Source organism: Melospiza melodia, chromosome 11, assembly GCF_035770615.1.
Source record: "Melospiza melodia melodia isolate bMelMel2 chromosome 11, bMelMel2.pri, whole genome shotgun sequence".
Lineage (NCBI taxonomy): Eukaryota > Metazoa > Chordata > Aves > Passeriformes > Passerellidae > Melospiza > Melospiza melodia.
This window is the reverse complement of record NC_086204.1, coordinates 24,138,419-24,164,894: the sequence shown is the minus strand read 5'-3', so window position 1 is coordinate 24,164,894 and position 26,476 is coordinate 24,138,419. Positions and strand designations below refer to the sequence as shown.

General features: G+C 39.4%; 1 protein-coding gene across 5 annotated transcripts in view; it reads left to right on the top strand.

Annotated features, from left to right (window-relative positions):
• Nucleotides 1–26,171, top strand: part of SPATA6 (spermatogenesis associated 6) — a 41,268-nt gene extending 15,097 nt beyond the window's left edge. For 2 of the 5 annotated variants that reach the window (XM_063166067.1, XM_063166066.1), the window contains exons 8-14: nucleotides 1,161–1,248; nucleotides 2,449–2,489; nucleotides 3,582–3,754; nucleotides 12,645–12,689; nucleotides 12,791–12,890; nucleotides 16,447–16,514; nucleotides 20,252–26,171. In XM_063166067.1, the coding sequence (XP_063022137.1) occupies nucleotides 1,161–1,248; nucleotides 2,449–2,489; nucleotides 3,582–3,754; nucleotides 12,645–12,689; nucleotides 12,791–12,890; nucleotides 16,447–16,514; nucleotides 20,252–20,432 (696 nt within the window). In that variant the 3' untranslated portion in view covers nucleotides 20,433–26,171. The remainder of the gene's footprint in view (nucleotides 1–1,160; nucleotides 1,249–2,448; nucleotides 2,490–3,581; nucleotides 3,755–12,644; nucleotides 12,690–12,790; nucleotides 12,891–16,446; nucleotides 16,515–20,251) is intronic. The other 3 variants (XM_063166069.1, XM_063166068.1, XM_063166070.1) reach the window with 2 other exon arrangements.
• The last annotated feature ends 305 nt before the right edge of the window (nucleotides 26,172–26,476 follow it).

Genomic DNA, 26,476 nt, shown 5'->3' with positions numbered 1-26,476 from the left:
AACACTTCCTTTGCTCAGAGCTACATCTCAAACGCTTTGACTTAGAGTTCATAATATAAGGACATTTTGCCATACATGAAAAATTGTCTTGAAATTAGGTACTTACTTAAAGAAATTGTGTGTAGCTCTTTTAAAATGAAGGAGCTACATTTCCCAGACACCTGGAGAATCATATATTCATTTTTCCCCCCTCTTAATTATTCTTATTGCAACAATTCCCTGATTTTAGAAAATCACTTTGAATTTGTAGGGGCAGAAATGGGATTGTTCCTATTCTCTGCTGTGGCATTATGTTTTCTCTACAGTTCTGGGCACTTACCACAACCAGTTAGGTAATCAAGTGGTTAAATAGTTTGCTTCTACCTTATATTTTTACCTAGTATCAGTAATAGTTAATTAATACTATATTGTCAAAGTTTAGAAGTTTTATTCTACATATAGCTACCTTTAAGAAATTCAAAATGGCCTGAATAAGTCATTAATCATTAATCATTCTACTGTTTCTCCCAAATATTTTTCTTTTAACTCCTTTTATTTAATTTTTCTGGTTTTTGATCTATAGGTGAAGTTCACAGTTTAATTATAGTATCATTAACACTGATTATTGATTTTCAATGCTTGGTTATGTTTGTACAAAAAAAGGAGAAAGCTTGTCTCTTAATTCAGCATGTCCTCACTGTCATGGCCTTTCTAGACTGAGAATTCTCCTTTTAGGGCATCTTTACTGCTGAGAACTCTTTTGGCCTGGAGATTTTGTGTTATGAAGATCAAAATTGGATTATATTAAATGTAACTCTTTAATTAGGAAGAGATTTAGATCTCTCTTGGTGAGATCTGAGCTGTTTAGAATAAATATGAGATACCAGGAATTGTTTAAAAAGACTGCAGACATTACAGATGAAGGAGGAGCTGTCTGTATTTTCCCTTTCTTTGAACAATAGGATATTCAGAGTTTTCTCGACCTTTCTAGCACTGTTTCTGTTTATGCACAGTAATACTAATAATGCCCATGAGCCAAGTGCTATGAAAATAGTCTAAAATAGTATTTAAATAAAGTAAAATATTGCAGAAAATATCAGTTGTGGTCTTATGAACAAAACTAGAAAAACCAGGGATTGATACATCTGATGCTGAGTGTTTTAACAGTGTTTTTGCTTCAGGTTGGACAACCAAGTCCTGGTGCTAAACTTCATTCCTTGTGTTCCCTGCGAGAAAGCACAGCAGAAGCCTGGCCCAAGGCACCCCATGGTCAGTATTTTCTGCTATATATTTCATAGCTGCTTTTGATTTCTGCAGGAAGCAGTTTTGTTTGGGGCTTTTTTATTATTATTTTGGGGTTTTTTTTATTTATTATGAAAAACTGTGATGGAGAAAAAGCTGTTAGTTCTTCCTAGGAAAAGGAAGAATGCTGAATAAATTACTGCTTCAAAGGGTGCCCTTGAATAGTTCTTTACCTCATGAAGCTTGGAGCATAGTTCTACATTATATGAAATTAGGAGAGAATTACAAAGCTCAGGCAAGTGCTCTGTTTCACTCCCTTTATTGTTGAGTTGGATGGTGGAGAAAATTTGCACCATGGTTTGTGGGTGTGTTGATCAGGCTTGGGGTATTGATTATTTTGAAGTTCAGGGGCTCTGTTCCTTCAAAAATGGGTAATGTTTATTTCTGCAGTATTTGTGAGTGGTGGATCAGTGATTTACCATTATTAATGAGCATCCAGGATGTGCTCCAGTATCTGCTTCTGCATCCTTTGGTATCAGTTAGTGAGAGCTTAATAAAAAGTGTGGGATCAGAAATTTAAGAAAGCGCCCTAAAACTTGATTTTATTGCACATGTCTTACAATATGAGGATTTTAATGAGTCTCATCAGTATTTGTTTATGTGTGCTCTGCCTCATTTTTATTTCATTTCCTCAGTAATTATAATTTGTTATACAGCAAATCATTATGAACGTGTTATTTTACATTTGTTCTTTGTCATTGCACTGGGTGCTGGATTTTAAAGGTTTCACATCCCCTTTGGGAACGGATTTGCCAGTCTGTGATGGCTGGATAATGGAACAGACCAGATCATCTGATACCATTGCCCACTTTCAAAATGAGCTGGTGGTTTCTGGCCAATATTTAGGAGACCAAAATCTACCTCTCTTAATATCCAGAGGAGTCTTTGGTCACCTGTCTGTGTCTTGAGGCTTAACTGTAACTTCTGAAAATAACAGATCCTCAGGATTAGAAATCTTAATGCAGACAGTACAGTTTAGTCCCTTTTTGCTTTTCCTGGGCCTCAGTATGAGAGTTGTTCAGTAGAAACTGATAGAACAGACCAAGAAAGTAGATTTAATATTTGTGAGGACAAATAGGATGCTTTGTAAAAGATTTCATTTAGGAAATTAAGAAATGCAAATGTGTTTTTGATTTCTTCTGTCATGGACCTTTTTTCCTTCTCCAGATCCTCCTCCTCTCAACAGCTACAGACCCAAGAAAACTGAAGTGAGTACTTGCAAGTGGTTTTCCTTACACTGTTTTTTGGGAAGCTCTGAGCTTCCCAGTCTTCCTTGGATTGTCTTGCATAGGTATTTTTGAAATGATATCTACTGTAGTATCAGAAGCAAGGAAAAGGACATTTTAAATCTGATCTAGCCCAGTTAAGGCCTGCTGACAGATTATTTACAAACATTAGAAGGAAACTTAGCACTCTTTAAAGATAAAGATGCCTGCACATACAGAATTTGCTTTTCCTTGGCATTAAGGCTTGCAGCAAGGCCATAGAGGAGCCTTTAAAGGCTGTTTGCATTTGCCTTACCAGGTATTCTGAGAGCATTGTTCATTCTGGAAATTTGTGTGACGGTGGCACTGGTACAACTGGGGAGCCATTGTTGTGCTATTTCACATCCTTTTTTTTTTTTCAGATTTTGGCTTCTTTGTGTATTAAAAGAATCTAAAGATTAATGTCAGGGTTGTTTTGGGTTTGGGATGTTTTATTCTTTACATCCTCATTTAGTTGCTTTTTGCCTGTGTTCCTGAAGTACTGTAAAAATTGTGGGTTTAAGCAGTTATGTGTGCCTTCCTATATTTCCTAATGGCTGGGAAAACTGATGATAATAGGGATGAGGAAAGAAAGGGAATTATGAGGATAAACCTTGATATCTATGTTAAGCACACTTTTGTCAGACTCTAAACTTTTATTACCAAGGCCTGTTGTTCTGTGTATTGTGTGAGTCTAATATATTGTGCAGCCTCTGGATTGTTCCATGGCTTGTTTAGACTCTCAGGCATTATTCTGAATCTGTGAGATTCCTGGGAAGCCTTTAATGGTGCACTCAGAAAAGTTGATAAAAGGGCTGTTGCAGAAGAATTTTACACAAGATGGTGTGTTAGTTACCAACACATTCTTCTGAGACTTGTTGATTTACTTTAGACCATGGATTTTTGTATGAAATGAGGGTCCTTGTTCTTTCCTCAGCAGACAGATATTCCTGAATTAATATAAAATCTTTAACCTTTCAGTTTAAGAAATAAAAATATGAAAATTGTACGTCTTGATGTTCATAATAAATTTTAGTTTGGTGGGATATTTTTCAGGCAAAATCTACCAGTGGAAAAGGCTTGGACAGTTCTGCTGTTTGCAAGGAGGATGTGAGCCCAGATCCACCCAACAGAGACTCCCATTCTGCTGCTTCTTTGGAGTGTTCAGCACCTCCAGCAGCTCAAGAGTCTCTGAGTTCTGTGCTGAGTCGATCTTCCCTGAGGGAAAGGTAAATGCCCTGGTTTTGTTCATGACATTCTGGAATTAGGAGCATGAGCTGATGATAGCAGTGCCTGCATGACTGTATTTGCATGTTTGGAGGTGTGAGGGCTGAAGAGACTGAAAAATCTTCCTGCAACAGCTGTGTTGTTGTTTGACTTTTGCTGTGTTTGCCATCACCTCTGCCTGATGATTACAGTCCTGGTAACATAGCAGTGAAAATGTCTGAAACTGTGACACCCCAAATTTCAGGCTGCCAATGTCATCTGGAACAGAGAGTTAATAAATCATCACTTAAATGAATCATCAGTGTTTCAGAGGGGATTGGAATCTCAGGAATGTAAATACAGATACATAAAAATGGCAAAAAACTCTACAGTAGGTATTTGGAAACCTTTTTTCCACCTGACTTTTCACAGGTGCTTTTGAGCACGCACTTGTGGCTGTGCTCTACTCAGATGTGTGACTGGTGTGCATAACATGCTTGGGCTAGCTTTAATCTACTCAGTGGGTTATTTTCCAATATTTTCACTTTTTTGAAACCCTAAATCATAATTTTAATTTTTTAAGTGGAAGTGTGGACCTCTGCAGCTATTGTGTGTATATTAACTGCTATATTCCAATTATTTTTCTTATCTATCTCACTGACCCCAGTGGGACTTGTTTGGGGACAGTTTCAAATACCCTTTAATTTAATGGATCTCAGTCCCTGGGTTAATATTTTGGGCCAGCTTCCCAGCTTCAGTGTCTTATGAGAGTGGGATGGAAGAAATGTCAAAAAAGCAACAGATGGTTTCATGCTTAAGCCCTCCACTCCTTCAAGGAGAGTATTCCCTGCTTCCTGCTGAGTAGAACGTGTTCTTGGTGCTCCTCTTTTACATTCAGGTAGCAAGTCACTGGCTGGCTTTCTGGGAACAGAAAAACTGTATGAAAAGCTAGGCCTGTGTAAGCAAATAGATAAAATAATTGGGAGGAACTAAGGATTAAACTGATGCCTCATCCTAAATGTTAAAGATGTGCCTTGGTGACCAGTTCACACTTTGTTACCGTTGGTACCTAAGTTAGTCAATGCTTGCAGGTTGCATTTTACAGCCTACACACAGCCTAATGCTTGTTTCCAAATAGAAAAACTGTCTCAGTTTTTTCTTTAAAAAGAAAAATGACAGATGGCAGGTGGGGACTGAATTTTTAATACTCACAAAGATCAAGTTGGTGTTTTAACATCTTCCTCTGCTTGAAAACTTGTTTGTTAGTTGTTCTGTGTAATACTGCATCTTGGAAAGTGTTACACAGAGATTAGGATGTATCTGGGGTTTGAGGGAGGTTTCTTTGTCATCTTGTCTGCCTCCCCACCCTCCTCTGACAGTGTTTGTGCATTAGTTACCCATATCTGGGGAGAGATATTGTCATGGTAACTTTTTTATCCTTTCTTCAGCTGGACTCTTTTTGGGGGGGGTTTGGGCTAAATTATATACACATTTTATTTAGAGCTGATGGGGTGCTTTCTGTTGATAGCAGGGAAATCTTGTATGTTGTGAGCTGCTGTTACATGCATAGCAATTTAGTCGTCTGCCAGTTAATCTTGACTTGTCTGAATGTTCTTGCTTTTTCTCTTTATGAGCCTTTCTCCAAAAGAGATTTCTGATCTTGTGAAATTATGTTTTTTCTTCTTATTAAAGCAAATGTTCTCATCTCTTCAGAACTGTAACATCTCTTTATGTAAAATATGTAACCATTTACTTCTGTCATCAGAAAAAAAATCAAAATGAGAAATAAAGGGCATAGTCTAAAAAAAAATTGATCTCTGTTTCATGCTTCTGAGATAACAATGGTTTTAGCTGATTGTGTACTGAGAGTTATACTTGGAATGACAAACATGGTTTAGAGGTCAATGTTTGGAAATGCATGCAAACGCTGCTGTTCAGATCATAGAAATACAGAGGAAATCAGTGCACTGAAAGTAAAGCAGTGTTAGTGTAATTGCAAGAATATGGAGTCTTATCTCACAGTATTTGGTGTTTATTTCCTCAATTTTATTTTGAATTACAAAGACAAATTGCTTAGCATATCCAGGCTACTGTTTTTAATGCTAGTCAACCCACAGTCAATATGAAACTTGACTCCCCACCTCAACCTTTAGTTCCTTCTTTTCCCTTTCTTTTTTAAAATGTAGTGTGAAGTGGCTGGCTGCCTTCTTGGGAGTGTGTCCCAGAGCCCTGCTGTGTGGTTGTAAAACCACTGCAATGCTTTTCAGTGAGACAGAAATTGGGGTCTTGTGCAAGGTCCTCTGAGCCTTTTTGTATCCTCCCTGCCAGTTTCCAGTCCTTTTCTTCGAGCCTGCTAGAGACACCACAAATCAATCCTCTTCCCCTTTCCTCTGAGATTTCAGTCAGAAGCAGAACTGTAAATAGATTTACTATTGAACAAGACAGCCAAGTTTTGAATATTGATTTTTCATACTTTCTTTTTACATTTTTCATTATGTACATCTAAGGAAAGCATTTGCTGACGTTGGGAGCTGACCCTCAGCAGTGATGTGGCCGTAGAACCCTCCAGAGGTCCCTTCTATTCCATGATTCTGTGGGGTTTGATTGCAGCCCCTGTGCAGACCAGTGGCACTCACAGAGTTGTGAGTGCCCCACAGTGTGCCAAGGCAGTTGTTTGGTTGGTTGTGCAGAGAGGAGCACCCTGGGCATCCTGGAGCATTCACACTCTGTCCTTTCAGTGCTGCTTCAGGAGAGCAAAACTGGAGTCCAGTCCTTGCTTTCATTGCACAAACATCCTCACACACTCCTAGAAAATGGGGTTTTTCTTGGGGACTTACAAGCTAAGCCTTCCTTGCAGCACTGAAACCTGCAGCAAAGTACCTGTCAGAAAGAAAAGGGGAAATAGTGAGATGGATTCCATAAGGTCAAAAAGTCCTTTGAACAGAGCTGTGTGCTGGCACAAGAAAAATCCTTTCCTCAAGAGACTACAACAATCATGGGAGTATTTGACTATTTCTGTTATGTGAGAGGCAAAGCTACTTCTTGTGCATTTGGGATCAAAGGAGTCTTTTTCCTGCTCTGGAAATAGCATGCTTCTACTTTTGTTTCCAGATTGAAGTGCAGTTCGATAGCTTTTTTCATGTTCTCCTGGTTATGCTGCTGAAATGTGATCTTACCTGCTATAAAATTTAACAAAAACCTAAGTTCTCTTTGAAGTGAGACAGAGGTTAAGTGTCTGGATCAGATGCCCTTCTGTAATATTCCTGTATTGTTTTACTACCATCTTTTTATATTCTCATTTTCCTAGTACTAGGGGAAACAACAGCATGAAGTTAGATACTGGTAATGATAGATATAATGACAGATACTAATAGATATTAATGAAATATTAAATCCTATGTGAAGTCCTTGAAAACATCAGTTACCAGAATTTTTAGCTTCAGTGATCTTGAAAACAATCATCCCAGGATCTTGAGGGTTATTTTATTGCACAGCAAAAACCAGAAACAGGTGGTTCACCTGATATTTTAGAGACTGGCATGCATCCTGAGGCAGGGTTTGCTTCTGTGAGAGCATATGTTTTAAGTTTTGAGACCTCCTGCTAAAAAGTAGAACACTGAAAAATATTGCAGACTTCTTAGGAAAATGCTTGCTCTCAGGAGAGGCTGCACCTTGGTTTCCTGTCTGTTTCTAGCCATTTAAAAGTCATTATTTCTGATTTTTTGAATTTTCTTTGGTAGGAAGGTTTGGGGTTTATCAGTCTCACGTCTGCGGAAAGTTTACTTCTTTTGCATGCTTTAAATATTAATTTCTGGAATCAGCACTTGAAAATCATTTATTTCTTACTAGATTTGATGAAAGTGAGCAATACCTAAGCCTTGTTTCATATTTTTGACCAACATCTGTACTATTTGTCATCTTCATTGGTTGATTTTGCTGCAGCAGTAAGTAAATCTGAAATTGATTGCTGTCAGAGCCATTTTGTGTATAAATTAATAAATTCAGAGAAGATAGAAGGTAATGGAAAATCTTGCAAAGAGCATAAGGAGGTGCAGCCAATTTGTGACAAACTAATGATTTAGTACCACAATGACTTCAACCTTTTGGGAGCAACTGCTCAGCTGGAGTATTGACTTTCATTGAAATTTCGGAAGCTGGCTGCCATTAAGTTTCACTTTTTGCATGATGTATATTGCCACAGTTTTAAGGGCTGGATATGAAAAGGAGGGGGAAAAAAGCATTTACTAATTTAAGAACTCAACACTGAATGTGGCTCAAGTGCTTCAAGACCCATCTATAAACGGGGATTTGAAAGTAAGAGAAGCTACGTAGAAAGCATGAGTAATTTTACATTTTTTTTCATGTCCTGCTGAAGAGGGAGAGCAAATTGGTGCACAGCTAAGCTGTCAGCTTCTGCTTCCATATATTTAGGCATCTGTGCTCTTGATTTGAGGCCCTGTCTGTGTGTGGTTGTTCTTGCTTTGTAGTAATATCCTGCCACTGTGAAAGCAGCCACCCTCCCCCAGTTCCAGCGTTGTGAGAATGGAGGGGGTTTGTGTTGGTGTAACTTCATTACAATTCAGGCTTCTATGTACAAACAGAGCCTCTGAAACACTTCAGGGCTGCATCATAGCCTTTCACTTTTAAAAAATGCAAAGCAAATTGTGTCCTTGACTAAGTAGACCAGGGAAACCCAGAATCATAGCCCAGCTTTTCTGTTGTGCCTCCTTACAGAGCAGCATGCACTGCAGACCAGGTCCATCCTGCTGAATTACCACCTGATGTCCCTAAAATGAGAGTAAAGCAATGTCCTTCCCTGCTATGAATGCTGAATAAATACCTGCATAGATATAAAATACATGAGGTGGGTTTTTTATTTCAGAGGTTTTGTTGAGGCTCTCTCCTGTTCCTTTTGTAAATTCTTGCAGATCGTGGTTTTTTTCAGGTTATACTCAGCTTTAAGTGTTCTTACTCCCTCTTCCCCCCAATTACAGCAGTGTTCTCTGCAGTTGTGAATCTGGTATTACAGGACTTCATTGATTTCTGTCCTGTGATGGTTTGTCCTTGTGTGTGGCTTTGCTCAGTATGAGGACTGTGTCTTTGAAGCTGATGAATTCTCGTGGAGGCCACATGCACAGAATTGTTCCCAAGGCAGGGGAGTTGCTGTGGTGGGGGAAGGGGTCACGAGAGCCACAGCAAATACTCTGCACAAGGTTCTGGCATTAATTCTGCTGATGTGAAATGTATTAATATCTCCTGCTGAAATGTGATATTAATGTTTTTGCTGTGTGCGAGTGGATGATTGGATTGTCTGACATTTAAAAATTCCTATTTATTACAGCTCTCAAGTTTGCAAGCTGCTGTTTGAGTAGAGTACATGGGTGGATGTATCCTGTTTGCATTTCTAATGGAGTGTTTCATCCTAATGGATAAAATTATACATGAAAATAGTCTTTAGCACAAAATCTACACTGTCTGTTTGGCTTCTTCTTTTTTTTTTCATCAAGGTAGATGTTGTCTGTATGACCTTAAAAAAATCCTTATCTCATAAAAGAAAATAAATGCCTTTTAGTCACATTACAAGGGAAAATGGTTCTGTTTCCTTGATCGGACTCAACACAACATCTTTGAATTTAATCTTGAAAAGTTCTCTGATTGATCTGGCTTTTTCTAGGTCACTGAGCTATATTTCCAAAGTGTTTATACAATCTATTGGAATCAATAAACAATTTAAACTGATGTAACTGCAGAATGTTTGCAAGTCCCAGGGAAAATTGAAAGTATGACAAAGAATACAGCTGTAGGAGTTTATTTTGTTTTTCAGGACAAACAGTCATTGAAATGAAATGACTTTTCTTTGAACACTGCAATATGATAGTGACACCTTAATCACATAAATAAGTAGCTGGTGATTTTAAAGGGTTGTTATTGGTGATTTTGGGCAAATGGAATCCCTGTATTTATAGTCCAAGAAGCTGTGCAATAAAACCTGTTTTATAAAATATTTCCAATAGGAGAGTTAGAATATCATAAAAAGGTTTCACTTCAGATTATATTTGTTGTGTTTCAGGCATGATTTTATTTTAGTTTGCATTTCAGGCATGATTTTATTTTAGTTGCATTTCAGTTGGCAAATATTAACAGTATTCTTTAAATGTGGATTAGACCCGATAGTTGTTGCTAAAATTAGACAATAAAAATACTAGAAAAGCTAATTAAAAAGAAGCTGATACCATTTTTAATCACACTTAAGGTTTTGATTTTTTTCTTTTTTTTCTTTTTTTTCTTTTTTTGGTTTTTTTTGGTAAATTAAGTTTGGGGGTGTCTGTGTGAGGAGCCAACATTTGTTATACCACAGCGCACACTAGTGGACTGATCCATAAAATCACCTGGAGAAAGAATTTAATAGTTCTCGAATTAAGTACTTAAATCTTCTTCTTGCAGACATAGCCATGTATTTTCTAACTGAATACAATAGCAAGCTGGGTTTTCTCTTTTTTTCCCCAAAAGTAAATACATTTATCTCCAAGGATATTTGTAAATTTACGATTAATAACAATGACCTGAAGTCTTACATACGAATTTCATAAAATTTATTTCCCAAAGGCAATCTATTCCAACTTCTCAGAGCAAGCCACCTGAGTGCTGGAAGAACAGCAGCTGCTGTATAAATAAGGGAAAATGCCATGACTTCATGGCTCTATCTTTTATTTGTCAAGTGGGAAATGACTCACTCTTACTGCATCTAGGATGCAGATTTTTAAACATGCATTTCAGAGGTCCTTTAATATCAGTAAATGTTGTGAATTCTAATGGGAAGCCATTAGATGATAGCATCACTGCAGACCCTTTCCCTTACCTCTCTTCCTTTAAAAAAAAAAAAAAAAAAAGTGGGGTTTTTCTTCATAACACAGGTCATAGAGCACATGCATTGTAATGCAGTACATCAAATGGGGTTTGACTGCATTAGGGAAATGAACATTCCCCTCTGCTTAAGGGACTCACACTTCTGTTTCTTTAAAGGCAATGCTTTTATCCCCTAACAAAATTCTCAAGCCATTTTACTTTCTTTTACAAGAAGTTAGGTGAAATCTTTTAGTGCAACAGATTGCTGGATTCCAGGATGCAAAACAATTGCACAGCATGAATTTGCCGTACATGCTCTTGGGTTTGGAATTAATTGTAAAATTCTCAGGACAGTCATTTGAATTCTGTGGGCAGCTTGGTGAAAATTGCTGCTTGTAGTGATCCAAGGATAAATAACAATAAAATCATTAGAAACGTGGGAATACATCCCCATATAGATTATATGTTATATACTTCAATATTGTGTCATTTCTTGGCACCCTTTCCTGAAGAAAAATAGAAGCATTTTCAAGTAGGTGAATTGATTTAAAGAAACTCATAAATAAGCTGAAAATACTGGTGCTGTTTAGAACAAAGAGAGAGATATTTTGGACATACAAACAACAATAAGTGAATCCAAATAAGTTGCTTAGATAAAAGAATATAGGAGAAGATTACTCAAAAGCAGAAAACTGGTCACTTTCTAGTTATATTTCTGTCTCTGGTAATAAAAGGAATGATCCAAAAGATTGCAAAGAACTCTCTGCCCTGCCTGCAACCTTCAAGATAATCTGTCACTACCCACTTTTGGGATCCTGCTTCCATTAATTTTTACATTGCCAGGCTGCTTGTTTAGCACTGAAGCTTTCTCTGTGTACTTGGTTTGTTCTTTTTGAAAGGAGCTGAGCAGTTCCTTGGCTGTATTGAAATTTCTGGAGGTTTGGTGAAGGTGAACTGAGCCAGGCACGATCAGACTGGGGATTTGAGAGTGATAGACTGGATAATGCAGGGAATGTGATAGCTGGGAGAGAGGAGGGCAGAAAAGCTGGCAAACTGTGGAATCTCAGCCCTCAGAGTCATGCTGTTTCTGCACTGCATCAAATTTGGGAAGCCACCAAAGCCCTTCAGTGCTCCTGGTGCTCCTGCTGCAGGCAGGGGATGGCAGCTCCGTGCTGCTGCTGCTCCCAGCTCAGATTGCAGAGCCTGCCCTGCCGGCTCCCAGCTCACCAGTGACCCGTGCTCACATTGGCACGATGCCACATCAGGAGCTTTTCTGGGTGCCAAGTCAAGCTCTCAGAGCTTGGGCAACATTGAAATGAAGATGCACAATCTTCATTTGGTGCTCTCTTTCCAGTGTGATGAGCTTGTGTAAGTAAGCATTTCATGACTTCCCTCCAATTATTCTTTCCTTCTGTTGATGTCTCTCTTTAAAAGAAATACATTTTTAATGTAATAACATAGTTGGCATGTAAACAATCATATTCTCAAAATCTTTGTTGCCTCCCTTAAGAAACTGAGAATAATTATTTATATGAAATTTCTGTCAGTTTCTGAATTTTTTCAGAAGGATGAGCTTCTGAGAAGGATGAGAGGGGCTTTTTTTAGTAAAGTGGAAAAAAGTAATCCAAAACATAACAAGATAAAATCCAAAAGTTGCTGTTTGGTTTAAATTACTCATACCAAGCAAGCTACCTCCATAGTTTTTAATATTAAAAAAAATTAAAACCAAACTTAAATTGCAGTTCCTCTTGTGAAATAAAGACTGCAACTGCTAGTGTTTGACTCCATGTGTTTTCCAATTTGCGTGCATTGGGGTTACCTTCCTTTTGATTTATTCCAGTGAAAAGAACTTCATGTGTGCAACACTTCCTTTAAAGAGAGGCAAATGGAACCTGATCACTGGGAATAGTGTAGCTTTTTTATTCTGTAGGGGCCACACAAACATTACAGAAATATTTCTCAAGTTACAAAATCATCAACATTTTCTGTTTTTCATCTTCTGTTGGTGTTGTGGCTATTTATGTTTATGCACTGTTTATGCACTGCTTTTCTTTACTTGTACTCCAGAGGAGAAGAATCGAATGGAATCATTGTGTGTGTTCCAAATAGGAGGTAATACATGCTTCATAATTAAAAGGAAAAAGAAATCTGAATCATAGACTTTTTCCACAAGAAAATATTTTTTCACTTTGTTTTTCCTCTTCCTCTTGCAGATTTGGCACTGGTTGGCCTTCACCAGCAAATATTGATGAGATCCATAAAAGAGTGAAAAATATTTTAAGGACACACAGAGCTAGACAGCGCCTCATATTTGTAAGTTTGACTGCAAACTCAATCTTTTCCCTTCTCCAAAATGGCTGAAAAAGAGAATTGTGCCTTGGATTTATTATAATGTTGTCCTTTGGGACAGCCTTGATTGTAGAAATATGGGTTTGGTGTGTGAGCTCAACTGTTTCACACTGATTTCAGAAGCCTCCTTATCTTTCACCTTTATGAAGTAGTACAGGCAACCCTCTCATGGCTTACTGAGAACAATTATATTGGAGTGTGGGATTTTTTTATATTCTGATTCTCCACTCCCAATTTAAGCAGAAAATGTTACAGATGTGTAGAACATCAAGGCTTAACATGTTGTGCAGCTGCACATCAGCAGCTGCATGTATCCAGCTGTTTCTAGAGCTAATATTATTCTTCAGATGTGTGCTTTTTTTTTTTTTCCCTTAATTATCTGGCTTTCAATGAACAGAGCTCTTTATCTAATGAGATTACACCCAGGAACAGAGTATTTTACCTTTGATGAAATTTTGAGGTGTGGTTTTAGACAGACAAATTTTTCCTATTGTGATTTTGAGAAACACAGTTTCTCAGAAAAATGCCTGAGCATTGTACCAGCTGAATAAGAAGATTGTTCATCTGCAGAGAATTTAGAATCCTGAGTGTGAGGTGAGGCAAAAGAAAGGTAGGATAAAAAGGTTGTAAGGATGAGAGATGATTATGATGCAATGATCATAATGATGATTATGATATAAGATGATGAGGAGCTCTGGCAGTCTAACTCAGAAATGTTATTGATGGGGTAGAAGAGACATAAGTCTCCCAAAGTGGAGAAAGACAACTTTTTTTTTGCTTCAGTTTCTCTCTTAGAAAATAGAATGTTGACAGAAATCTGCTTTTGAATGTTGGTGCAATTTTAAGTTGCTGCTGTCCCCAGCTGTCCACCTTTCCCCTCAGCTGCAGTTCCCTGTATCAGCGGGAGTGGGACAGAAAGTGTGGGAGCCCTGATGTCCCCCCCTCATATTCCCACAGCAAGGGCAGGTGCAGCTGGCTGGGATGGGGGACACCACTGGCTACAGGAAACCCATGGCAGAAATGATCTTTGTGATCTTGATCCAGTGCTGCAAGATGGACTGAAGAACATCTGTCTTTGCTCTGAAGTCCTTATTTAGTTAGTTAGTTGTTTGCTTGCTTGTTTATTTATGTCCCCTGATTTAGTCATGTTGGGCAGCTCATTGTCTCACCTCATTCTCATTGTCTCACCTCATTCTCACTTAATCTGATTATTTTCTCATTTCTGTTCAATATTCATTTTTAGCTTAGTTTTTGTGGGTTTTGTTTTTAACTCAGGAAAACCTTGTCTCATCCACACTAAGACTGTTTGATCTAGTTCATGCTGTACCTCCCTGAGTTATTATATGAATGTTATGATTTTGTGAGCTGCTGCCTCTCAAATAGAGGATTCCCATGACATTTTTCTGTTTCAGCCACTTAGAATGGGTAAAAATCTTGTAAAATGCTCCCTTGATGTTTCAATGAATTTAAGATAACAAACTGGATTTCCTGATAGTCCAACACCTAATGTAATGAGCACTTGCACAGTCTGAACCATCTCCAGTGGTTCTTGACTGCTTTCCTCAAACAGTAGACCATGACTTTATGATAAGAAAAGTTGGATGATTGGCTACATGGTCTCTCCGTACAGCTAAAAAGACTCTGCAAACATTGTAGTGGAATTCTTGAATTATGATATTTTCTGTTGGCTTTCTCTTGGTTCACCTTATCACTTCTAGAATCAAACACTTGCTGAATCCTCACAGGGATTAATAAACAGAGATGATACTGTGTCCTTTTCTGTTGGAAAACCTTGTGTTTCTGCCCTAAAAAAAATCCAGCTATTATGGTATTTAATTACCCACCTGATCAAACCAGTGCTGGCAAAGGACCATTTTTCTCACTTTGTTTTCTTCCACTGAGCAAAAGGAAGGCAAGGATGCTACAGAGAAGTCTTGTGGTGTCAGATAGTTGTATAGGGCTGGCTCGTGAAAGCTGTGCTAACAGCAGCTGACCTAATCAAAAAAGAAAAAAAAAATATATCCTTGCAGTGAGTGCTTTAAAATACACCAGGATAGGTTGTGCTTCCCCACATGGCCCAAAATCGAGGCTGTGGTGTTGCTCAGCAGATGGCTGAGTTAAATTGGTCATCTTGAAAGTGAGGGAGTAGTAAAGCAAGTGTATTGGCAATGTGGTGAGCACATTCTGTCTCCAATCTAGATCCTCTTCTAACTTTGAAAGGTTAAAAAGTACCTCTTATTCTGTTCCACTCCAAAGAGCCTAATATTAAATAGCCATTCCCAGAAGCATACAGCTGTGTCTTCCAAAATTTCATTTTCATATTGCTCTGCAAAATAGTGTGACTGGAGCCCTGCTGCAGATTCCTTGGGGTGTCCACTGTACCCTTCTGCTGTGACATTGTGACAGTATTGTAATGTTTCCATATTTTTTTTGCTTTCCAGAACATAATTTGCCTCTGGCAAATGCTGCAGAATTTTATTTACCACTGTACCCCATTTCCTCTTCAGTGCTTTGTAGTCTGTGACTGCTGAAGGAAGAGAGCTCTCCTGTTTACAAACACACTTATTACCTTGTATTTCACCACAATAAATTCTCTCAGGTTTTTCCTCATCCATATGCTGCTGTTCAGCTTGCTCTGCATCTTATTGCCATCTACCACTATATTTATTGTCTTTTCTCCCCGTTCTGTGTTGCCAGCAAGTGTGATTATTTTTACTGCAGTCTTTTTTCCAATTATTTCTCCTATAGCATGAAAGATGACTTTGTTTAGTAATCCTTACAGCAATTGACTTGTGCTGAAAGCATCACTTAATATCACCCCTTAAGGAGGGTCTTTGCACTTCAGAGTAGAGTGAACATGATTGTGTGTGCTGGAATTTCTACCATCCCATCTCAGGTGAGCAGCTGGCTCCCTCCACATGGGTGTTCTGTTTCTTTCTTACTTAAGAGGGCAAATTTGGGTTAATTAATGTCTAGATAGCATTTGGAAGGTAAAACTGCATTCTAGCAACTGAGAATACCTGACTGAAGGGTCATTAAGTGTATCAGATTTTTTTTAAAGTTCAGTAAGCATGAACTCAGCCTTGGATATGAAATTCAAGAATTGAGATGTGTGTAATGCTTCTGCCTTGTAAAACATGAGATAGATAACATACTATGTTTTAGGTGTTTTTTCCCCTTTCCTGCAAGGAACACAAAAGCAGTAAGTAGTAGGTTTCATAGCATTTTGCCAATATGCTTATTGGGGTTTATTGAAGCTTTTGCTGTCTGCATAGTTCTCAAGATCTACACTGTCTAGAAATTCTTTCCAGTTTATTACCTGAAAATTATTAGCTGAATTGTGCTGAACTTAATTAAAAGTGTTCATAAATGGCATTTGGCTCATTACACTTCGTCCCTTTCTCCCCCAAGAAATGTAAGCACTTTAATAGTCCTCTAAATGGAAAGAAAGTATTTTTGAAATGAGATCATTGTAATCAGAAACCAAGGTAATGAGAATTTGATTTCTGGGTTTTTTTAGGATGATTTGCCTCAGACAAGAGAACCTACAGATAATAAGCCCTTAACTGTGAGTGAGCTGCGGAGCAGGTATGGAGTTTTTTTCTGACCAAGACAAAACAATCATACTCAGTATTGCCCTTTACATTTAGCTGCAAATTTCTCTTCCCATTTTGAGCTTTGTCCTGTATTGCATAGGGAAAAAGGTTTCAGGAGGTGTTACTCATACTAAGCTTTCTCACCTGAAAGCAAAATACACTTAAATTAATTGTGCCTTTGATGTTGTTTGGCGCTGTGTCAGTATAGTCTTCATAAAACACTGGGTTTGGAACTGGACTTGGCTATAAAAATGATTCTTGGGTAGAGATTTCTGGAATTTGTCAACCAGAGGGCAAATGTCACTTTTAAAATAATCACCTGGTTATTTTTCCTTTAAAACTATGGGAGTGCAAAAATAAATTTAAGTTTATTTAGTAATATGGTTTGAGGCTCAGCTTTTGGATTGCCCTTTTTTTGTTGTTTTTTTTGGTTTTTTTGGCAAAACAGATATTTGCAAAAGAAAAGCATTTTCCAAAAAATACAGCAAATTTATATGGTATAGTTTAGTGATTCAGCATGCTGTATTTCAGAAGCTTTCTTGGAAACCTGAGATCTTATAAACCTGGTTTTTGTACATTAATTACTCTGTGTGCTCCTCACATACATGACCAAGGTTTAATTTGATAATTTACTGATAAGATACCAATTAAATTGATTTTGATTACTTCTATAGTAGAAGTTGCCAATACTGATGTTCTGTATGTATGCACACAGCATTTTATACAATGTTTTGAGTACCTATTGGAGGAAAGATACTAAGTATTGGAAGTCTTTTTTGGACTCCTATGACTTTTCTGATTTTCTTTATATTAAAAGAGAAATCCTAGAACTGTGGTGCTATATTTGAGAGGTGTTGCCATTAGAAAAGGCTTTATTTTGATAGTTAATTATCACACACTGTTTTCTAACAATGGTGCCACAAATCACCACTGTATACACCTGAAAGGAGGGTATTTCAATATGGGTACCATAACAAACTTCTTCTTGAAATTTATAAGCTCCAAAAAGTTCATTTCTGATTTGCTGTCTTCTTTAAAAATCCCTGTGATTTGTAATCCCCTCTGTGCAAGGGATTACTCCACCTTCCATATGGTTGTGAAGTTGCTGCTGCAGTTGTGTATCCTGTACTGTGCTTACTCCTGTATTCTGTGTAGCCTTTCTGCTCCCTTATCCTTTGTCCCGACAGCTGGGGCAATTAAATTGTTTAGGATGTGTTTGTGAGAGAGAAAGTGCAAGTTTTTGTTTTGAGGCAGCTTTGGGACTTGGAGATTTACGCTGAAACTGCAGACCATGAAAAAAAAAGATGGAAAATAAACCTTAATACTCCCGAATCCTGAAGTGATGGGATATGAAGTGTGGCACTTGGGCTGGGAAAGGACTGCTGCTTGGGTTTAGAGGCCAGCAGCACTGGGGGTGAGACATAAAGGCCTCGAGGACAGTCACATTGCTGAGTGCTTGCCACAGTGCTCATAAACAGGATGCAAGGACAGAGAGAGTTCATGGAAGGACAGGGTACTGTCGACCAAGTGCTGACAGTAAAGTGGATGGATGATTGAAAACCACTGGGAGTAAGGAAAAGGTCTGTGTTTTGTGAAATATTTAGTATATGATTCACTCAGAAAAGAACTTCTGGGACTCTTAAAGGAGATGTATGAGGGAACAAAAGCATATGACAGGTATTTCAGAGCAGGGAGTTGCGTGCAGAAGTCCTGCTGTTAATATGATTTGTGAGTGTAATTCCCAGATTGCTTAGCTCAGGTTGTCAGTTGAGACAGGAGAGAGAATCTTCCCTGCTTTGGCTGTAGTTGTGTCCAGGTATCTCATGCACAAGGGGATGGCTAATGGAAATGCATGAAAACACACAACCTCTCCAAAAAGAGAAGGGAAAATTAAGCCTTTTTACAAGTCTTTTTCAGTACCAGAATAAGGAACTTGTAGAAGTTACCCTTGGTTTTTGAGTCTTTACTGCAATTAAAGTGTTGAGGTTTGAGTGTCTTGAGGTAAATTCAGCTTTTAGGAGAAGAAAAGCACAAAGCTGCTGCTGGAAATGGATTCCAAGGAAAAGAGTGTCAGAGCTGTTTGTTGTATAGTTGCAAGTGCCGTTTCTGCTTGTTGGCCTGAGAATTCTCCATCAGAAGTGAGGTACCACAAACTGCAGGAAGGAGAAGGTGAAACTGCAGTTGTTGATGAGTCCCCAGGGTGTTGACTTGTCTGCATTTGACACCGGCCTGTATAGCTGCTCTATTGATTTTAGTTGGTAGTTTAGTTTCTTTGTGTCCAAACTGTGAGGCACAATTATCGCAGGATGATAAACAGGTTTAAATTTGCTCCATGCCATTGACTGACTTTAAATGATGGATCCTTTTTGAATAAGTGTGAACGTGGCCTTCCTCTCTTTTTAATGTTGGAGCCATACAAGAGGTCTTGTTTTATTTGGTGTAGGTTGGCATCACCCTAATATTTGAATGTAAGAAGTTTAAAAGCAAAAGTTGTCCCTTCTGTTGTTTTTTTTTCCATGGGACAGTAGAAGCTTAGAGATGTGAATTTAGAAAACTGATCCTACATCTTCCTCTTCTTCCCCTTTTCTGTTCTTCAGATGAAAACCTTGTGTTTTGATGCAGCTGAATATATGTATTCATGGATGTGGCCTAAGGTTTCTTTCAGTTTTGTCATATTTTGGCTGATACCAGCTTGAGGATGAAGTTTTAAGTACTGGTTTGATTGCAGAAGACACCACCATTAATAAATGACATGTATATAAGAACCTGTAAAGCTTCCCTGTGAAATGTAATCCATTTCCTAAGTGAAGATGGTCACCTTAAACTTCACATTTCCAGTTTCATTTCCCAGAGAACATTTGCAAAAGCGGAAGATAACTCAGTCCTAATTTTTAAGTGTCTTAAGTGCCTAAATCTCTGAGCAGATGTGAAAAATGTCATCTGAGTTGTAATTTTTTTCTAATGATTTTTGAGCTTCTTGTTTCATGCTTTATTACAGGGAAATTGCTCATTTAATTATATGACACAAACCTTTGTTTGGAAAGTGTCAAGAGGAAGCAGATAGTCATGATGTTGAGATATAAACTACTCAGACTTGTCAGTGTTTTGTAATGATTTGCAGAGTATAAATTTCACTTCATAGATCTCAGGAATAATTTCTCAAAGCAACTGAAAGATGAGCCTGTATTTGTGTTTAGTATTAAAACAGTGACACAGAAGATGGGGTGGGGAAGGAACCCTGAATTGCCACTATATCAAAATGTAGTTAGTAGAAAACTTAATCCATGATGCTTCCAATAGAGCACTCTACAGCTGCAACCACAGTAATTTAATATCCCCCTGATAGATTGTCTTCATATTGAAATAGCTGCTTGTGGTTACAATTTCACCTTCAAAGGACACAAAAATCCTACTGTGCTGCTCTTGCCTAGTCACACAGCCATCAAAAATACAGCAAAATTACTGCAGGTTCTCTTAAAAGTAATTCTATTTGGGGGCATTACAAAGTGTACTCAGATAAGTGGGGGAGGATTTGTGTGAATGAATAACATTGGTGGGATGTGGGTGGTTCCCATTTCTTAAAAGTAGGTGCAGTGCAGTTTTATTTGGTTTGTGGAAGGTAATCCATGTTCAGCAGCTCTACATTGGTATTTCTGCTGGTTTTGTGCCACTGATCCCTCTTCCATGTCTTCCTTTGATCATTGTTTCTTGTCTTCTTTCCTCTGACAGTTCTCCAGTGCAGCAGAGCACTCCTGTTCTCTTGGACAGTGGTGAACGTTGGCCTGGTCCTGCAGCTGTGTACAAAGAGAAGCCTCACAGAGCAATCTTGGAGGAGAGTCTTGCAAAAATATATAGAGAGATGTATGAAAAAACTGCTGGTGGTGTTTCAGATCACAGAACACATTCCTGAAAGTAACTCACCTGAAAATGCATAGTATATAGTATTTGAAACTAAACCTATTTTTATACAACAATATTTGTACTCTGTTTTTTAAGCTGTCTTATGGGTAGGCAGGGTTTTGGAGAAATGGGGATTTGGCTTGGTCTGAAAAAAGGAAATAATTACATTTCATCCCCAGAAAAAGAAACAATAATCCCTAAGAAAAAAATCCCTCTACAGTTAAGCAAGATGGTGTTGCTCCTTTGAGACTCTGAGCATAGAGTCATTTGAAGACTAAAATATCTGCTGGACATTCCTGTGTGACATCAACTCAGGTTTTAGCTGCAGCCAGTTCTCATTAAATATCTAAATCTATTTAGCAACTTTAACAGAATTGGTTGAAGAAGCAATATGTCCTGGTGGGCAGAGGGGGGACCCAGAGGGAAAGGTGAATGTGAGTGTTGGTTTAAAAGTGACCCACCTAGGACAAAGAGAATTGTTTTCCAGACAATTGCCTTTGAATAATTTTGAAGAATGGCACAAACTTTGCTACTGTAGGACCCATAGGCATGGATTTGAAGTAATTTTGAGCACCTTTAGTCACAAATCTTCTAATACTGTGAGATTTTAAAAGAAAACCACGCAGCCCAGCAGCCTTTGTGTGAGATGAAAGGTCATCCTCACACAGCCTTTGCATTTGAAAGTTTCCACGTTCTCCTAAACGCAGCCATGACATTTGCCAATACACTTGTCATTTTAAAAATATGAATAAGAAAGAACTGTGCAGGGAGAAAGACCAGAGCTAGTCAGCAAGCTCCTTGTATTCTGTACAGGCCTCCTGAAATTCCTGCATCACAATCCCACCTAATTTGGAGCCTGTCCTTCCCGGTCTGCTGGGATCCCGTTGGCAGCAATCACTTCGTTTTTGCTAAAGGCCACCAAATGTTCATCAGCAGTTCGATGCTTTCCCCAGGGATGGAACCTTTTCAGCCTTGCACTGAGCAGATCCCACATTAGCAGACCAGGGCAAATTGCCCATCCATTGGAAAGCTGAATGTTTTAAAAGGGCAAGAGTGTCCATCTCCTGCTTCCCCCCAGAATGAGGAAAAAACAAATGCCTGTTCTGGCTGCCTCCCTCTCTGAGCAAACACAGGCAGCTCCACCGATGCCATTTTACCTGTTGTGATGAGAGAGAGGATAAAGCTAGCAGTACAGATGGCACAACATATGACTGGAACCTGCCAGCATGCCTACATAAACAAAAAGTCAGTCTATTCTGCCTTCCCTCCTTTAATGCTGAGACAACATAATTGATTCGAGAGAGCAGTTGGTGAGCAATTCCGCTGGTGGGAGAGCACGTGGAGAGGCTGTGTGCTGCTGTTTCAGGCAAGGGCACTCTCTGAGGAAGTGTCTCACATACAGACATTTCTATTTCTTGTAACTGTTGGACAAGTTGAAGTGGATTAACACTGATAACTTCCTGTCCCTGCTGCCATTTAGCACATTAGTGCTTTCACAGGGCATTAGTGGCACCCTCTCATGACGTGGAGAAGTGCTGAGTCACTCTGTGAGGTACCAGGACACTTTTTATTGCAGAAGGGAAAAGTAGAACTTGCCCAAGCTGTGTCCCTGAAGGCATGGAGGCCATGGAGGGTTGTGCTGCCAGGTCCTGGTGTTCACTGCCCTCTCCTGACCCCATGTTTGTCCACAAAGGAATAGTTTTCTTCCTGCTCAGAGGAGTGGCTGTATTGAAGTAGATCCTAAATAGGTGGGGCAGATTCTGAGAAACACTTTCCAAGCTTTTGGTGTAAAATTAATCTGTTGAATCCTGAAGGGTTTTGCAGTTTCCTCTGTGTGTTTGAGCCATAAGATGCAGTGTTCTCCTGGCATCCTGCAATTTTCATTCAGTATTCTCTGTGCATTCCCTCCCCAGTGTCACAGCTGAGTAAAAGTTAGTCTTCTGAAGATTGGCTGCTCCCCTTTGGCCTGATCTGGCTCCCTGACATAGAAAACCTCTTTGATTTTTCCCTCCCCAGCAATCCAGCAGATTTCAGTCCTGTTTGTTCACTGTGTGAGAAGGCCTGAATGCTGAGGGATTGTTGTGGGGTTTTTCTGTGTGTTTGATGAAGGACACAATTTGCCATGAACTGAATGCACAAGGGGATGAGAAAGGTTGGGGGCCACTATAAAACAGCAAGGTGGTGCTTTCAAAGTGTCCAAGGAATGGCTGGAGGCTATCTATTTGATTCCCTAGCTAAAAAAGGAAGCATATGGTAATATGGCAACCTTCAGTTCTCATCAAAGATTAAAAATTTTTCAGCAAAGGTGAAAACTGGATGGGGGAAAAAAATGTCATTATTGAATTTTGACCAGTATGAATATTCTCAGTGTAGCCTTCTTCTGCAACATAGCATCAAATGGAGCAGACGGACTCTGAGTACCTCTGGCCCTGCTCCAGCTGGGAGGGAGATGTGTGTTCAGTGTCTCTCTGAATCAGCTGCTGCAGGAGATGTTCCTCTCCTGGGTCAGAGTCAAAGAGTGCTCTTTTCCAAGCACTGTGCTGGAAATCCAGTTTGGTAAATGGAAAACTTTCCTCCGGAATGTGACTTTGGACCCAAGTTACTCTGATCTGTCCCAATACCTTCAAGGCACTTTGTTTTCAGAGCATTTTCCCTTTCCCTGTTTGCTCAGGTGGCCCTGCCAGCACTCACAGCTCTGAGCGTGGCTGCTGCTCTGCCCCTGCAGCCTGGGCAGGGGAGGTTCAGGCACTGAACCAGCACAGCAAAAAGCTCTAATTGTTTCCTGCACCTTGCCTTCTAATACAATTTAAATCCCTTCTGTCAAATGCAAATTTCTAGGTGCCTGAGTGGAGCTTTAAATAGCATTTTCTGTGCTCCTTCCTTATCTTTTGCCATCCACAAAGTTCCAGTGACAGTGGGATGGCATAATTCCACCCCTGTCGTTTTAGCTCCTAAAGGAGAGCTGCCTACTCAAATCTGGCAATAATGGGCCAGATGAGGAGTGAATTGGTGCTTTTCTGTGGAGTCTGTGTCTCTCTTGCCCTCCCCAAGTTATTATAACCCACGGGTGTTCTCACCAAAAGCTGTTCAGCATCCAGTGATGCTTGCAGGATGCAATCAGTGCAATATTTTAATCACTTTGAGTTTAGTGAGTCAGACTCTGCTTCCTACTTGCTCTCTTCCATCTCTCCTATGAATAACTTGGTGCAGTTTAGGATCTTGGGCTGGCTTTAGACAAACTGCCTGCCTGTGTTCAGAAGAAATGCAAATCCATCCTTGGCTGACAGCAGCTGCTTTGGAAATCACTAAGCCATTGACCTGATGTGAATTAAAGGCAAAAATGTCAAACTCTTTAATGATTTGCCTTATCTAAGTTTTTGACTTAGAGGAAGAGAAGCTTAAATTGCTCCACTGAGGATAAGAAGCATAGGGATGGCTGGAGTGATGGGAACAGGTAGGAGCAGCTTTGTGAGATGGATGGGGAACAGTGTTTACGCTCCAAAGCTGAGCAGCTTGGGAAGTGATGAGGGCTGTTCTTCAGACTGTGCATCACATGTTTGAATTTTCCTGTTACTTCAGAGGCTGCCAAAATTATCAGGGGAGAAAAAAATCTACCTGGAGATGTTCAGAATCTATTTTTGGGGTAAAATAACAGAACATTTAGCTCGGCTCAGTATTAAATAGTCCTTTCCAAACTCCTTCTCATTGTTACCTCAGCTGTAAAATGGGGAGTTTGTGCTCTGTTGAAGCTTAATTAAATGACTGTGAAGTGCTTTGGGATCCTGAGGTGAATGTTAAAGAAATTATTTTATGGAAGCCTGGCTGAAAAGTCCCATCTCATCTCCAGGTTACTAAAAAGGCTTTATTTTAATTTTCCCAGGTTTATTATGTTTTAATCAGACAATTATTAAACAAATCTTAATCAGATTTAATAGATTTCTATCTTGATCAGAGAGGACTAGAAAAGATAATGAGCTGCTTTACTACATGTGCTCTTAGGAGCTAATCTTTGCAGTTGGTGTCTTGCTCAGCTTCTGTCTCCTGCATGATCCAGGTTCATATCCTCACACTGATTGCTCTTATGATACCTTTTTTATCTTTTTTAAAATATAAATTATGTTTTTCATCCTGATGCTTTAGTGCTGTTTGCTCTGTGTACTAGCCAGCACTGTTAACATCTCTCACATCATTTATCCTCATCCTCTCCCCAGGAACAAAGGGTGCAATGTGACAGTGGGAAATTTTGTGTGGTGTGCCATGGGTTTGTCAGAGAAAGCTGGAAGGAATCTCTGCCTTCCCACTCCATGTGTGAGGAATAATTTGGTACATAATTCTGCTCTTCCCAATTTTTAAGCTTGAAATGTTTTCTGAAACACTGAACTATGCAGCAGAATTCTCAGCCTTTTAGCAGTGGTCTCTTGCTGCATAAATCTGGTAATGTGGAATCTCTGGGTCACAGGAAAGGCCATGATGTTAATTACTCCAGTGGTCATGGGAGTGATCGTTATCAGGATGCTGAGAATTTCTCATGAGATTTGTTTGGTAATCAAGGAATTTGAGGAAAGTCAAATCAATGAAATTGAGCCTCTGGGTGCCAGTGAGAACACTTGAAGCTGAGAGAGGATGGCACTTACAGGGCTGATCTTGATGAGCTGCCTCCCTGACAGAAGGGGTGTCTGCCTTAGGTGATGTCTCTGGGAGCAGCAGGGAATTGCTCTTTGCCCAGATCCTTTCAGTTCCAACAAATGCAGCAGCCTTGTGGGAAGTGATTGAAGCCCCCAATATTCCTGTTCCCATTGCACAGGAGCTATTAAGCACAAGCCCCCTTGATTACTGTTGGTTTCTGCTGCTTTCCCCATGGAATTCAAAACATCATCAACCAAAGCCCTTCAAAGATGTGGCTGTAGCTCCTTTTATCAGTGTTGGCTTGCCAAAGGCATGGGGTTTGTTCCCATTTCATCTTTGTGAGAAATTCTCTGAAGTGTGGTGATAATTTGTCTGGATGGCAGCATAAAGGAACTGTAATCTTTCTCTTTGCTTGATCTATGTGGAGATTGTGCTTTTTCTTGGTGTGTGTTTCCCTTCAATTCTGGGTGATTGCCTCTGGCCCAGCAGAGAGCTCCTGCAGCCTGAGCAGTGGAATCTGAGCCACCTTCTCACCTCCTCGGGGAAGGGAGCTTGCTGCTGCAAAACAACATCCCTCCTGGTTCATAAGGATTTGCTGAGCCTGAGGAGACAGCACAAAGATTCTGTTCTGTGGCCAGGCCTTTGCACAGCCCTGTGGAGCTGATGGCATGGAATGAAGAGAGCTTCCCACAGAGCAGGGTAGGAGCCTGGGAACAGAGAGTGTCATGCCATGAATTAAGCACTTCTATACCATGAGTTATCAGTGTAGGAAATAGCCTGGACAGCTCCTGAGTAACAAAAGCACCATTTACATCACTGAGTGGTGGTGAATTCTAATGCTTGTATTTGTACTGTCACCCTGACTGTAGCTGTAGGAACTGTTTCATTCAGGATTCCAGTAGTAAACACTTGCTAAGAGGTTGCTTTCCCTGCCTGCCTTGTTTTCACCACAGTCATCCAGTGTTTACACACATTTTAGCCTCTGTGCCATTTTTGAAGGCTTTATTTGTCTCATTTATGTTTCTGGTTTGGATAATACTTAAATATGAAATCCATCTGGGAAACATATTGTATATTCACGTCGAGGGGTAAAACCAGTTTTTAATTAAAATTTTATACAGCACTTGTATTTCACTTTGTCCTGTTTTATTATGAAACACTTCAATCTTCTTCCTAAAACACATATGTCTTGTGCGTTTCAAGATGTTCCTTGTTGCTCATGCAGAACCAGTTTGGGAGCTCTGTCAGCACAGTGCCATATGTTCTGGGCTTCATTTAGCTTCTCTGCCGTTTGTGGAGGCAGCAGATTGGATGGAATGCAGCTCAGCTCGGCTCCATTCTTCTCTTTGTAAACTTGTCAAGAGATAAAAAAAGCAGGGAGAAGGAAAACACTGAATAATACTCGAGCGAGTTGAATTATCAAGAAGT